General features: G+C 41.4%; 1 protein-coding gene across 4 annotated transcripts; it reads left to right on the top strand.

The window, feature by feature from the left end:
* Window positions 1–9: 9 nt before the first annotated feature.
* Window positions 10–15,552, top strand: nkx2-9 (NK2 homeobox 9). 4 transcript variants are annotated; one of them, XM_086182767.1, is made up of 5 exons: window positions 10–257; window positions 6,837–7,019; window positions 8,191–8,756; window positions 14,251–14,375; window positions 14,593–15,552. In XM_086182767.1, the coding sequence occupies exons 4-5, from the start codon at window positions 14,348–14,350 to the stop codon at window positions 15,156–15,158; spliced, it is 594 nt and encodes a 197-aa protein (XP_086038893.1). In that variant the 5' UTR covers window positions 10–257; window positions 6,837–7,019; window positions 8,191–8,756; window positions 14,251–14,347; the 3' UTR covers window positions 15,159–15,552. The 4 variants fall into 4 exon arrangements, with proteins under 4 accessions (XP_086038893.1, XP_086038892.1, XP_086038891.1 ...); XM_086182766.1 differs by lacking the exon at window positions 14,251–14,375 and having other exon boundaries at window positions 8,569–8,756; XM_086182765.1 differs by lacking the exon at window positions 14,251–14,375.

Genomic DNA, 15,552 nt, shown 5'->3' with positions numbered 1-15,552 from the left:
ACATTTCAATCTGGTGAAATCCGGAGGCTGGACTTCCAACGCGTCTCCCTCACTGATTGGCTCCGCTCTGTGATGGACCGTCGAGATGGAGCAGAGCTGCGCTGCAATTGGCTACAAACTTTGAACTCCAGAGAGCCCCCCCACCGCCCCACCAGCACCTCCACCTCCACCTCCCAGTCCTCCTCCTCGTCCTGCTCTCACCCATCACAAGCTGGGGATATACCACCATGAATACGTTTGTTATTGAGACAGATAAGGTGAGTGTAGTGCAATATCAAGATTCCGGATTAGCTCTTCCTCACCCTTTCATTAATGGTTTAAATTCACCCGGGATTTCCTGAAGATGATTGATACTAATAGAAATGTTCATTAAAAACCCTAAATGCAAGATTGATTTTTGTTTAAATTCATACGAAACGTTTCTAATTAAAATCATTATTCACGTTTCATTATCAAAGGCTGGAAACACGTTTGTTTGAGTAGCTCCACCACATTAAGGCCGCCTTTAAACAAATGTGGGAGATTAATAATTGTTTTTAATGTAACCGCCAGTGTAACGTTTGTAAATATTGCGGTTTGGGGTTTAGCGCACCTTTTTCATTTGTTACTATCGTGTTTATTCGGTTTTGCGCTTCAATCTTGAAGCGTCACCCTTGGAGGAATTTGTTTTTATGTCAAAACAAAGCGATCAAAAGTTTTAATTTCTTTACAGTTCGGAAATAAATGACGATGAAACTCCTGTAACTCTTGTACTTGTTGAATTAGATGTCGTTAGATTATACGTCATGCGTCTATAACGAACCGCACAACTTTTTGTATTGTTCTCAGCCAATCATTTTCATATATCCATTTCAAGATGTGTGTCCATTTGATTTACATTAAGGCCTTCCGCCGGTCAGGCCAAAACGTCGCCTTCTTTTGCCAATTGCGCACGGCGTGCGTCAATGCAACGCAAAGAGTTATGTATACTCCTAAAAGCTTAAGGACGTAATATTCGCATAAAAATTGTCCAGGTTTTCCAGAAAAATATCTCGTAAAAAGAAAAGGGTTGTTTCTGCTTCAGCACCCGCTGCACAGAAAACACAAACAAACACATCATTTTTACGCCTGTTCTCTCTCTCTGTCCCGCCGTTTGACAGATGCTTTGAGTTTTCTCCTGTTGTATTTTTAAAAGGCCACAGCGCATGACTGACCTTCATCCCTGAGCAACGCAAAGGGATCAAGCGGTGCGTCTGTGCAGCCGCGCATCTGGGAGTATTATTGTAGTCAAGAGAGACACTGCGGGGCCAATAATGTCCACGATGTATTCCTCAGTATCTCCTATTTCATCCGCATCAGCGTGCACTCTGATACAAATTAGTGTAAGCGCGCCATGAATAGGTCGAACGCTTTTCTGTAGATATTATACGTTCAGCTTTTGTTTGGACATTTAAAAGCACAACCTGTAATTCGCCACCTCCTGAGCGCTTGTGCCCCCACCTGCCCGCCCTGCTCGACTCCCGGGCCACTAATGCGTCAAAGATAATGTTTACCGTGGGGAAACGTGCTCAACTTGTTTCCACTGAAGTGCCTCTGGTGGCTGAAATAACAAAAGGTCACTTGTGTGGGGGATCAAAGGTCTGTGCTGAACTGCTCCATCTTCAGCTCGGCTCCACTAAATGGACACCTTCCTCTGTTTTTCCTCCTGTAATGAAGACATCAGGTTATTTAGAGAAGAGACGGGAGAGGGGGAGGAAGAGGAGGCCAGCGCTGCGCTACTTATGAGTGTTTATGTCACAAGCGACTGCTATATTTATTTTATTAAAATAATAGTTCAAAATTGTCTTCCATTCAGGCAAACAATTTCGATAAGAGTAATTTAAGTACGGGGGCGGTAAGGCTCAGGTAGAGTGGCTGGTTCGATCCCCACTTCTCCCCGGTGTCGAAGTATCCTTGAGCAAGATACTGAGCCCCTGATTGCTCCTGGTGGCCCTGTGACGGACTGGCGAACCGTCCAGGGTGAACCCCGCCTCTCACCCAATGTCAGCTGGGATAAGCACCAGCGCCCCCCCCCCCCCGCCCCCCCCCCCCCCCACCACCACCGGATAAGCGGTATAGAAAATGGATGGATGGACGGATGGATGAATAACTTAAGTACGTTATTTATTTTTATTATACGCGTAAATAGTGACAGTGTTACAGATAAAAGCATGTGGAAACATTCAAACACGCAAATATAAGTGACGATAAAGAAAATAATATTTATGCTAAATTAATAACGTAATTATTAGCAGCAATTGCAAGTCTCTTTTTTAATTTGTTGGACTTAAGCGAAATGAGTAAAATATACGTATATTATTCCTTCATCAGACACGTTGACATTACAATGAATGGGGTGTTTAAAGTAATGTACAGTTCGCTTCTCACCAGCGGACTCTGAGGCTGTCAGTGAACGCCACGCCAACGCTAACAGGATTGCACGCATGATTTCCCGCCTCTACATGGCTGTCACATGCCTGTACAGTTCACAAGCCTAAAATCGTCCATGTCGAATTGAACGGTTCATAGAGGCCGTCGAGGCAACGCATCACTTGTCAGACAAATTGTGTAATGACGGACTAAGAGCTCCGACTGGCTCTCTGCTGGAGAGACTCATTTTGCCTCCTCTTAGTTTCTGATTTTAGAGCGATACGCCGGGTCCATGTTGTCTGACAGTGATGGTCTGATGTTGATAACTATTGATCACTTATTTATGGAGGCTTTGCAATGACGCCTGGCTCGGATTATTTATAGGATTAAATGAATAACTGATAAATATTTAGGTTAAATTCTGCAGCACGTCATGGATGTTCTCATCTCATAGCACCAGGCAGATTGTTTAATATTTCCCAGAATTCTGGTGTGTGTGTGTGTGTGTGTGTGTGTGCGTGTGTGTGTGCGCGCGTGAGTGTGCGTGTGTGTATGTACACGCAGTGCTTCTGGGGGTTTTGCAACAAAAAAAAGATTGCAATGCAGCTGAAACACACGTGTCCCTTCATGATCTATGATGAAGCGCTTTAGGCACACTTTATAAATATCATCTATATGCTTGCTGCAAATAGCCTGGCTACTTTCTCTGCAGAAGTCTGGATCAGCTCAAATCTTTCAAGCTGCTCAATAACTTCTAGCCTAATAATTGTGCAGCTCCGTTACTTGTTGAATGGTAGACAAGGGTGCAATATATCATCGCTGTCTGGAGGTCAACCTGTTTATTTAGGCCTCAACTTTTGGAATTGATCGTTTTATTTATTTTGTGTAAAACATCCTGATGGTGAAAGAAGACGGAATACAGTCACGTTTTTGCTCCTTCATTTATTCCAGGTTGCTGGGTGTCATTTAGAGACGACACCAAACGTTAGTGAGGAAAACCCGAAGGTAGGAGTTTGACACGTCGGACTGACATTCCTTAGATACGTAAAAACCGGAAGGAAAACATACTTTTGGTCTGATTCATCATCAGCGATCTCCGGCTTGAGAACATCTCACTCATCACTCCCACGATGACATGATGAGCATCCTACAGACTTAAAAAAAAAAATCAAATATATAGAATTATGTTGTATTTTCTTACGGAGAAGTGCTTGTATTATTCAAAATCTATAATCACGAATGATATTCATCAATCCTGCTTCCATGCACCGCTCAGGACCAGAGCACCGAAACCTGCGTAGATGGTTTACACACTGATGACGCAACCACTCCCACCATAACCGTCTTCCATACGTGCGAGCGACGTTAACCACCTTTTCTTTTTCGCCTTCACGTGTGTAACAATTGAAGACCTGGGGGAGTTTATCTTCCTGTCGAGAAAGATGCACCTCAAACCGAGGAACGAAAAAAACAAAAAAACAGCCTGTAAATTGGAAAAGTCAAACTCCAGAAAGGCACCAAGATGCTTATTGTTCGATTGAATCTGTTTGGAGAGTGCAAGTGTCTGCTGCTGACTCCCTCATATTCCAACGCTCCTCCGTGTGATTCGCATTAAATAAAGGTAAAATATAGCTTTGGTAAAACCTGGAACGAAAGAATATCACATTTAAATCGAACATTTATGCCCAAAATAGATTTTCTGAAATATTTAACGTCAGCAGCTCAAAACCAAAACGAGATCAAAACGAAAAACAAGATATTTTCCTGAGTTTATAAAATCCTTTCATGCTTGAAATACTGAAACATTATATTGTGAAATGATCATGTTTCATTCCTGTTTGCTTGCGTGCTTGATTGTTTGTTAGGAGGCTGTTAAAAATTCAAATGATCAGGCGGATTTTCATGAAACCTTTGGAGCTGGGCCAAGGATGACCGCGACATTTTGCCATGTCACATCAATTCGATTCAGGACCCCCCCCCCCCCCCCCCCCCACACACACACACACACACACACACACACACACACACTATCCTAAACGCTGCAAGACCTCTTCTGTAGGAACGTTATAGTGACGTTTTGGGTTAATTTTTGAAGAGTTTACATCAAGAGAGACACAATTTTCTTTCATTCAGATGCTTCACAAATAGGGCTACAGTTTGTAATTTCAAACGTTTGCGAAATATATTCAGACATGATGGTTTCAGTTTGAGATTTGCATATAATAAAGTAGAGGAGTGGGTTATTGGCCTTGGCTGAGGTCTGTCTGTCTCGGATTATCATGATTTATATTCAGCATCTGCAAAATGCATTTCTCCTCTAAGCCGCTGATCCTCTACATCAATTGTCTGAGTCGTCTTAGGCTGCATTATTATTATTATTATTATTATTATTATTATTATGACTGAAAGGAAGTCTGCTCTGTCAAATAATTGTATTGCTTTGGTCGATTAATCGTTAGGTCAGAATTCTAAAACCGTGAAGAAATAAAATTCGGTTACATGGATTTACAAACTGCACCAAATTTATTACATTTTCATATCGATGAAATAAACACTCAGTGAAAGCTGCAACGTAAAAAGTTCAGAGTTTTAAAAGAAGATGTAAAGAAACAGAAATTACGTAGTTAGAATAAATTTTTTAAGAAAGTTGATAAGCGATAGAAATAATTTGTGTAAGGTAATTCGGTTAATAATTATTACGATAGTGCAGTAATTTGTTATCGTGTTAATCAGATCCACCAGCGTAAAAACCCCTGCATCCTAACAGCTTCAACTCTTAACAGGCACGAACTTCAAAACTTTCTAACTTGACAGCTCATTTTCTATCAAAACACACGTGGCTGACATGTAATCCCTCTGAATCCTCTTTGGTCCTACACGGAAAGAAAAAGACTGTATGTCTTCACTTGCGCAAAGAAAGTTGTTCTTATCTGCAACCACATGACGCAAATTTCAGATGCGCTGATCAGTTTCCCTGCAGAGAGCAGCAGCACAGAGCAGCAGCAGCAGCAGCAGCAGGGCCGTGAATGTTGCCCGTTCCTGGTTCAGATCCTGCGGGAAATCCAAGTCACCACTAATAGCTCAGTGCGGGGACGCGCAGTGATTTCTTGTTTCACTGAGAAGTTGAAAGTCTGTCATCTCATCCTAACTGTCCCAATATTGACGGACATCTGCAACATGATATGCAGACATATAAATTGTGTGTGTGTGTGTGTGTGTGTGTGTGTGTGTGTGTGTGTGTGTGTGTGTGTGTGTGTGTGTGATACCAATGAGATAACTCTATGTAGCTTTTAAATATGTTCTGGGAGAAATGCCATCGCTTGCGCCATCTCTAATAACCCGCCCTGACGACTCTAACCTTTGCCGGTGACACCATTAAGGTCTCTCTGCAGGTTAGCACCTCTCCTGGGTTGAGTGGCCCGGTAACTTTAGTGCGTCCTTAATGAGGACGAACGCGGGTTAACGACGTATGTAGTCGTGTTTCAGATGCCGGGCCGGGGTTTCAGAGGAGAGGGACACAAAGAAACAATATTTACGACACTTTTAAGCATACATCACTTTGACATCTGTTCGTCTGGCACCTGGCCTCCATTAGTATTAAATATTTCATTCTGCCCTAATTTGGAGCCGTCTTTGTCCCAAATCAAGGACACTGAAAGATGGAGAACTCTGCTTTTACTGCACTTTTACGCGGCGTTTCCTTTGTGCAGAAAAGTGCAAATGGGGTGTTGATGCAGACCACACCACCGTGTTATACACTGGACCAGAGGAATCATTGAGTCATACCTGGATTGCGCTTGGATTAAATTTCCTCGTCCATTAACATCCTCAAATATAAGCGCAGAAACATTCCAGCAATTAGTCAGGTTTTGGGCACATGAGGGTCTGATTTTTTTATTTTTATTTTTTTTTACACAATGTTATTAGATTACTGAGTAGAGTGAGTGTTCAATATCCTCATAAACAAACAGAGGTTGACTGGAGTCAGATGTATAATGTCACTGAAAATTGTAAGAGATATTTTTGTCTAGTTATGAAGCCAGGAAATCATTTTAGAGTAACCCTAATTCACAAATAATAGCTAGGAATTATAATTCTATAGAAGAATTTATCCAACTATTATGTTAGTTAATTACAGGTGAATTATGCGTCATTCAGCTCTTTGATGGCCAAACAAGAAGCACTGAGGTATCGCTCATGTTTTCGGCATGCGGCCTGGTGGCTCCCACAATGAGAGAGGTGCTTTGATTGCAACATTAAATGACTGATTACATCTTCGTGAAATATTGAGCAACTCATTTGGCTGCAGAATTAGTGTGCTGAGGTACTCCAAGTGCTGTTGAGCAACAGATGCAAACGCTTCCAGGGTCTACGGGGGTTAAACTCTAGCTCAGGTTTCCTAGTTGAAGGAATTGTTAATAATGATACTTTCCCGTGTGTCCCTGTAGGTTCCTCTCTCTGCAGAAGGTCACGGATGGCTGCTGGTCCAGTGCTTGTACAGAGACTAAGAGCCGGGCTGTTCTAAAATATAGACAGTGGCGCCCTCTGGTGGACATTTACGAATCACGACAACCCATCGAACGATAAATCAAAAAGGACCATTTAATCCCCGTGGGAAAAAGCACAGTGAGGTAGACTTCTCTTCCCTTATCGATAAATTAAAAAAAATAATCCACGTATCCTGAGGATGTGATACTATTACTTCAGATTAAAGGCAATGAAGTGATTTATACTACTTTGATGCTCTATCATCTTGCGCGTAAATACATGATTATATAATATACATAACCAATATTCTACTTTGATCATTTCCAACTTGACGTTCATTTAATATTTAGTTTGCGTACTATTTTATATAATTTACAAGCAGAAGTGCACTTTGAACTACGTCCAGTTTCGAAATAGATATGATTTGATTTTGTTTTTGCTATATTGAAGTATATTTAATGTACAAACACATTGAAAAGTAGAGTAGAACTTCAATTTGAAACAAAGAACGTTTCAGAAGTCCCTGCATTCGTGTGAAAAGATGTGAGGAGAGGGAAAGAATGCTTCAGTCACATGATTACATGAATTACACCAACAGGAAAAAAAACATATTATTGCATTAAATAAAGATATATATTCTTTCGTCGATTTTACTTGATAAAGTGAAAATAAACTGCAGAAATGGTCGATCGGTACCAACGTTGATCGGCGTAACAAGAGTGACAGCTCCACGATCGTCACTTCCTCCCGCTGCAAATGCAAATTTATTGCTCTTTCTCACTACTTTTGGATATCTTCAGATTACAAATACTACCGGACCTCATATCCTGTTCGCGAGAATCACGGTCGAACTGAAATAACCCTTTAAAATTATGTGACCATATAAACCTTACAAAATCCTAAATAAATAAATAACATATAAAGATTTTACTGTTGAATTCCACCTTTAATTGGGAGCCAAATCAACTCTTAAAAACTCTTGGAGCTCATGTGCGTGTTTGGACTGGGGTTAAAAACATCCTTCTTGAATTTATTGTGATGTGGTTGAAGCGTGTCTTTTGTTCTTTTAGTAACACCGCTCTGGTACCTCTGTGCAGGTGTTGAACTGGTGTTTTGACTGAATGTAAAACTACTTCAGAATACGTCGATTACGTTTAAAATTCCCAATTCAGCAGATAAAATGTGGTGATTCAGCAGATTTGTCAATAAGATTGTAATTGCATTATCCAACTTCTGGGTTTGCTTCAGGTCTCTCTCTCTCTCTCTCTCTCTCTCTCTCTCTCTCTCTCTCTCTCTCTGTTTTTTTTTTTACAGTCCACCCATCCATGTGAGTTCATTATTGCTTTGTCCGTCTGCTCGTTTGTTTGCCGGATTATTGCAAAGAGTTAAGGGTGGATTTTCACGGGATCGGGTGGAAGGGGTAAACATGGGCCCAGGCGAAGAAACCAGTAACGTACATCGCATCGGAGCGAGCCGAAACTCTCTGTTTATGTTTTATTTTGGTTCCCCTCCAAAGACGTTGTCCCCCCTCGGTAAAGAGATTCTTGCCAGTTACATCTGTCCTTTGTTTTAAGACGTTTTAAAAGCATAGGTGTGTGTGTGTGTTTGCCCTGCCACATGTTTGACTGCATTAATTCGTCAACCTCATGATTATTTTCTCTGATTATTTCAATCGTGTGGGTGTCTCGGTAGCATCAGAATGGCTGTGTTTCGTCTCGAATGATGACAGAACGAACCAAACACTGAAGCTTCCTGTGAGGAGGACAGTGAGCTGGTGTCCCTTCATCCACCAGCAGGATCTACACCGTCCGGCCATAGATAGAGGATGACGTACATCCGGTGCAGCTCCAGACCCGCCCCAGCATCCTCAAGACGGGAAGGTATACATTCATTTCTATCTCATACTGCACCAAACTATGATCAACAATTAAAATATCTTTGTTTTTCTGCTGTTCTTATATTTTATTTGCAACATTTTTTTCAAAATATACATTGTCGTCATCGTATCACGTAAGCGATGTTGACGAAGACTCCAACAATTTGTGTTCGGCGAAGGCTAAAAACTGTTAGATGTTTCTGTCAATTTTATGTTTGTCCAGTAGAGGGCAACAAAGCACTACCAGTAGGCTACTACACGGGGGACTTCTTTGTAGAATTTCAAAATAATCGTCCCTGTATTGACTAAAACTTTATTTTTTCAATTACCTTTTTCAGAGCCGTCAGATTTATATAAAAATGACCTAATCAGGGTCGGGGGGAGGGGGGGGGGGGTACCTCACAACAAGGAAATCAGGTAGAAAAAAGTTCTGTGTTCTGTAATCGATCCTTTTGATTGATGGTTTGTCAATGCTCCTTCCATTGCTGATGAAAGGAAAACCTGACCACATTCTGTTTTGGCTAGTTTAAGTAGGTGAGCATTAATATGTTCAGACTTTCAGTGAAAGTATATTGAAACCTGGGTCAAACTTACAGCAAGTGTCAGATAAAAAGATGAGGTTTTTGTTTTTTTTCCTTCAAAAAGACAGATGTCTCAATAAATAAAGATTCCATTCAATGTATCAAATCGACAAACCTAATAAATGTGGACATTAGTTTCTTATAGCAGTTTTGGTACATTTTCCAGTTTGCTTCCGGCCAGTATTTATTTGCTTCAGTTTAGTTCCCCTAGATACTTTTAACTTTAATTTGCCTGTTTTATATTTGTTTATTTATGATGGCGTTTCAGTTCAGGAACAGACACAGTGACATGATTCTGAAGAGCAGTCCCTTCATAAGGATGCAAAAATACATGAAGAGATGTAAATGTAACAAGAACACAACTTTCGTAAATAAAAACAAGTAAATGATCACATAAAAGAACTGAAATCAAACCAATAGTGCTTTAGTTAGGAGAATGAAGGAATGGGAGGACTTAAATGGAAAACAGATACATAAATGTATTAAAAATAAATAAAAAATAATAAACAAAATGATACATTGAATACCAATTAGTAAATGATATCAAATGGGGGATTTACATATAAAGGGAAAGTATTTTCAAATTGAATTACAAAATCAATAAATTAATAAATGAAATAGAAATTGATAAATAAAGTAATGTAACTAAAGGGAAAGTAAATGGTGAAATATATGCAAAGGGGAAATAACATAGGAAGCAATTCAAGACAGAAACGTCCATTCATCACATTTGAGCAATTGTTGTGTTTTTATATTTATTTTTGCTATGTTTGTCGCGTTTAATCACATATTGACCTATTTTTTTGAAAGACTTATTTATCATTTCACTTGGGTAGTTTGGTCCTGTGACCATTTTCTTTTCACAGTGACCTCAGGCTAAAGACAAAGAAGCATTTTACCTATTGAAATACATGTTTAAGTCTGGTGGCATCTTTAAAACTATAGATGTTTTTTTTTACAATCTTGTTTGAAACAGTTTCGATCTTTCAAACAGAATGAATCTGTTGCCTGCTGTCATTTATCCACTGATTTAAAAGGTCTTAATGTGTATTCTAAGAAACACGCTCTCTGTTGTGGTGTGCTGTGATTAGATTTCCTCTTTATTTTTGTAACTACTGCTGTAACCTGCTGTAACACTTTGGGAGACGTGGGTTTTGCACGTTAAAGCGCCACGCAAATCGACCTGACTTTGTCGTTTTTGACACACTTTGATAAAGTAACAAACACACAGCTGCTGTATGGTCAAGCAGCCTCACATGACCAGCAGAGAGAGAGAGAGAGAGAGAGAGAGAGAGAGAGAGAGAGAGAAGAGCAATTAGCCCCTCTCCAAAATGCTAATGGTATTTACAGGAAGGGAGATGGAGAGGATAGCAGGGGCAGGTGCAGCCACGCTGGGCTGAGGAGTAACAGTGGTGTCATTGTGGGAGCTGAGGTGATGGACAATGACTCAGACAGGAATCAGATAAACGGCTCAGAGCTTCTTTCTTTGCTTTGCTCTTAGACAGTTTGAGCCGCTGCCACCATATTGTGTTTGTGATGCTGACGACATAAATGTAGACGACAGGATGTAGAGGTGCTGCTGCAGGTGATCTGAGACAGTGATTGATACGAGCAGGATTTATTTATAATCAATCATATCTATTTCGAGTAAATTATCAGATATTTTGGTTGTTGTTGTTTTTTTTAAAAAGGGCAAAAGCATCACTAGTGAGTCTTTACTTTTTAAAAAAAAAAGGGGTGGTGGTGGAGCAGGTGGCACATTTTAGAGGTGAAATGAGTCGAATCTTGAAGTATCTCAGTGAGATCAAGTCAAGTCAGTTTTATTTGTAGAGCACCAAATCAAATAAAAGGCTTTACAAGAAGAGCATCACACTCCTTCGATTAATTCCCATTCATCAATCCTCCATGAGCACATCTTGCAACAGAGTCAATTTTGTCTTAATGCACCAGTGCATTATTTCGCTAATTACTAGTGAAGTACATTTAAACAAGCAAGGTGTTTTTTTGCTTATAATTACTGACATGATCTTTCAGTGCGACGAGCAAAATCTGCTCCTCGTTGCTCTACTTGTGAAGGGTCTTTAAGTTTAACAAGAATTTTTTACACCTAAGAAGTAATTCATTTACACCTGACAAGGCATGTTTCCAGGACATGCAATTATTGTGTTGTGATGTTTTTCACTAGAATTATGACAAATATATTTTTGTCATCGTTTGATTTCCCCCAAAGTGCATTTTCTTCAACAGAATAATTCACAACATTAAATCATTGCTCGGCTAAACATTAAAAAGGCAGTAATTGGTTTTGATAATCCGGCTAAACAAATGTCTCATTCATATTTGGTGGATAATGATAGAAATTGCCACGCAAGTGTGAATATTACATTTTCCAACATTCTCCTTTGCAAACCAATTTTTCTTTGTGTTTTGGTTGTTGTTTTTTTTCTTACAAAAATGGTGTCAGACGACACATTTAAATGACAGGAGAGACAAGATGATGATGCTCTCCTCCACAGGGGTTATGAGAGGTCAAAGAGTGATTTGGTGAATATGAAATAATGCAAATTTTTATGTCCTATGAGCGTCACAGTCACCAGATCTCGGTTGGATATCTCAGGAGTCATCCTTCTTCACTGTGGGCTCATCATCAAAATGAAAAGATATCTTTTGGAAGGCTGATGCTCATCCCTCCGGTACTATCAACTGCTCCTGTAGCTTTTCAGTTGGTGATCTTTTGTCTGCTCAGGTTGTCTGTTTCATAATTTTAAAAACAAAGTCAACCAGTCATAGCAGGTTCAGGACACTTGATGGACAGACGGAAATCAGCATAAATAGATAAAACATATTCAGCCTGACTGTAAACAAAGAGACCTGAAAAGGAGACTTATTGTTATATCCCAGGTCTGTAGGACCAGTCAGAATGTGGTTGAGGGGAGAATCTCCTGGTGGTTGAGCAGGGATTGAGGATGGAGATCTGAACAACAGAGTAAATATTTGGCGCTGGAGAGCCCTTGGGAGCTGCGGAGGACCCTCTCTGCTGGGTGTTAAATAGATTAAGGGGCTGCAGGGTCATTGTGGGCAGAAAATTCTCGCTCTTTGGACATGACTTGTCTTTGCCTTCCCGTGTTTTGCTCTCCAATGGAGTGCCCTCGGTAAACTATCCACTCCAGTTCCCCTGCCTACTGTAATCCGCTGTGAGGGAGCCTGATGTGGGAGATTGGGATGTGTATTTGCGGTATTTTCAAAGTTGCTAATCGTGTTTGGCCTGCTTTTAAAGACAAACAACAAGGAACCCCTCCAGATGAAGGCTCTCATAGGTCAGGGACTTTTTAGAACTCTGTAAATCTAACAGGATTTTAATGCGTCCTGAATCACACGTGTAATATCGTCTCAGACTATATAGACTTGGTGCTGGTAGACGCGGTGCAGTAGTGACCCAGATCCTATTCACTTCCATTCAAAACCATGACAACACGGAACAAGCTCGGATTTATCCTGGAAAGTTAAAGGACATTGTGCCGGGGCGTCAATCAGGCATTATTGCGGGACTGAACAAATGCAAAATCTTGACTGGAACAAATGCTTCCAACGGGTCTCGGACGCGGGGCTACATTTTCCTCTTTTGTTCCCCCTCCTCTGGTTGGCATGTATTTGTGTTCCCTCTCGTCCGACCACCCAGGACGACTTGGGGAGGCATGTCCACTCTCCTCCCCGGCCTCATGCGCCTCGTTGAAGTGGATGAGGGCCGATATCAATATCAAATACGAACCCCCCCCCCCACACACACACACACACATAAGGCTGGGTTCCCCCTTTGCATTTAATGTGTTTTATATGTCTGGCTGGACAACAAAAAAAAAGTTGGCAGACTGTGCAAAGAAAGATCGGCTCACTTATTTTCCCCAACATTTTATTTCTCAATTGCCCATAATCTATGACAACATTTTACATGGAAGCACAAAGTGATGAATTACGGGTAATTTTTCTTAATTGCAGTATGATAAAATCTTGTCAGCAGTGATCAATCATCGCTCCAGTTTATCAAAAGCTTCATGTTCGGATGCTTCTTCTTCTTCTTCTTCTTCTTCTTCTTCTTCTTCTTCTTCTTCTTCTTCTTCTTCTTCTTCTTCTTCTTCTTCTTCTTCGTCTTCTTCTTCTTCTTCTTCGTCTTCTTCTTCTTCTGTAAATCCAACCAAATGGTCTGACCCATGAGATTCCTCAAAAACGTCCAAAAATGTGTCCAAAAGGATATCAGTAAAGCCGAGTCAAATGAGGTTTTGTGGAGCGACATGTTCGGGAATCCCCCTCCATCCATAAACGTCAACCCTTCTCAGGCCTGCGATCAATGCGCCCATAATGACGCATATTAGTTAAACCAACTTCACGCTAATTGCTCACTTTGTATGCAAATGTTGAACACGTTGTTTTGGGCGAGAGGAGGGAGGGAGGGAGGGAGGAGGAGGAGGGAGGGAGGGAAGAGGGAGGGAGCGAGTTGATAATAGGACGGGCTCTGTGCCACCCAAGACGTTTCAGCTCCAACAATTACCATTATCTGTTTCCCAGTTTGACGATACGGGACGAATCTGTAATGATGACGAGTGTTTCCTTTGCTCATTGTTGAGGCGTTTTTTTTCTCTTCTTTTTTTGTCTATCCCGCGCGTCCACACAGGTCTCCCATCATTGGTACTCGAGTCATTCAGGTAGCTGGCAGAGCGGAGGAGAGGCTTTATAAGGCAGCAGCGTGTTTGACGGTGTTTCTGTAAACACTGAGCGGAGCGCACGCATTGGTTTCCGAGCTGGTGTTTGGACTTTGTGTTTCCTCTCTTTGGATACACTTGTCGTATTTATTTCTGCGCACAACAACCCCGCTTGCACGGACGCAATGGCCGTTCCGACTAAATTCAGTTTTTCCGTCAGGAGCATCCTGGATTTGCCTGAGCATGATTCGGAGGCCGCGCCGCGGTCCTCCCCACTTTACTCCTCCTGCTCCTCCAGCTCGCCCTACATCTCCTGGATGGACGCTGACCGGAGTCCCTCCATATGTGAGTGTACAGCAGGTCGATGATGCTGAATTATTCAAAGCAATTTCATGTAAAATAGAATTTTATTTAGTAAATCATCAGGCCTGCTCTGGAACAGTGTTGCCGAAACAACATTGTTCTTAAATGAGTGTGGATAGGTAGATGAATAAACTTCAGCTCCATCTGATTTGTTGTAATTTTGACTCTTTTGTTTTTTTTTAATTTTTTGGTTCCACAGCTTCGGATGAAAGCAGCCTCGAGGCCTCTCCAGACTCAACCAAGCCTGATGACTCATCCGTGGACTCCGAGCCTGAGAAGAGTAAGAAGAACAAGAAACGCCGAGTTTTATTTTCCAAAGCCCAGACCCTGGAGCTGGAGAGGCGCTTCCGCCAGCAACGCTACCTGTCCGGCCCGGAGAGAGAGCAGCTGGCCCGGATCCTCAGCCTGACCCCGACTCAGGTCAAGATTTGGTTCCAGAACCACCGCTACAAGATGAAGAGAGGTCGCGCAGAGGGAGCGCTGCAGGACTTGGAGATACCGCAGCCTCCAATGCTGCGAAGGGTCGTCGTTCCTGTCCTGATCCGGGATGGGAAACCTTTTCACACCTGCATCCTTGACACGGAGAAACCCGGCTGCCCCCCACACACCCAGGCGCTACCCTTCCCCCTGGCCTTCCAGTCTCTTCAACACCCGTCCACTGTTGCTCTTCCTCCCAGGTACCAGCACTTTCAAAGCCCGGCGGCCTCCAGATTTGCCTGGACAGACTTTTGGAGCGACTCGGTCCAGTTTAATTCTTTCAAGTGAAGTCACCAACCAACCGACTTCATTCCAACGCACAAACCCACTTAGAATTACATCAAATGTTTGCTGAATGTTTTTGCAAACTTTTTCTGCAACTTAAACATTTTGATTTTCACTATAGAATAAAAGATATTTTGCACATTTTTATGTTTGTTCCTGTGACTGTTTTTGAAAGACTATTTTCTCTCGCATGGGCTTAATAAATGTAGCCTGTAGGATTTTGTTTTTCATTACCTCCTGAGATAATGTATGTTTTTGAAACTTTGTAAATATAATATTTGTAAAAACAACCGTTGTTGAAGACAAATAGCCTGCGTTAGGCAGTGTAGGAAGATGTAGCAGCAAGCCACTATATTAGCCTGAATGTTTGAAGGAATAATAATGTTATTTGTTGTCA

This window comes from Aulostomus chinensis, chromosome 17 (genome assembly GCF_037954235.1).
Source record: "Aulostomus chinensis isolate RoL2024-O1b breed Wild chromosome 17, RoL_Achi_v1.0, whole genome shotgun sequence".
NCBI lineage: Eukaryota > Metazoa > Chordata > Actinopteri > Syngnathiformes > Aulostomidae > Aulostomus > Aulostomus chinensis.
The sequence above is the reverse complement of the archived record's forward strand: the minus strand, read 5'-3'. Positions and strand labels throughout refer to the sequence as shown.

Excerpts from the sequence above, each read along its gene's own strand:
- nkx2-9 (XM_086182764.1), top strand. The coding sequence starts at position 14,216 with ATGGCCGTTCCGACTAAATTCAGTTTTTCCGTCAGGAGCATCCTGGAT. Across the intron at positions 14,376-14,592 it reads TGACCGGAGTCCCTCCATAT|CTTCGGATGAAAGCAGCCTC; the intron begins GTGAGTGTACAG and ends TTGGTTCCACAG.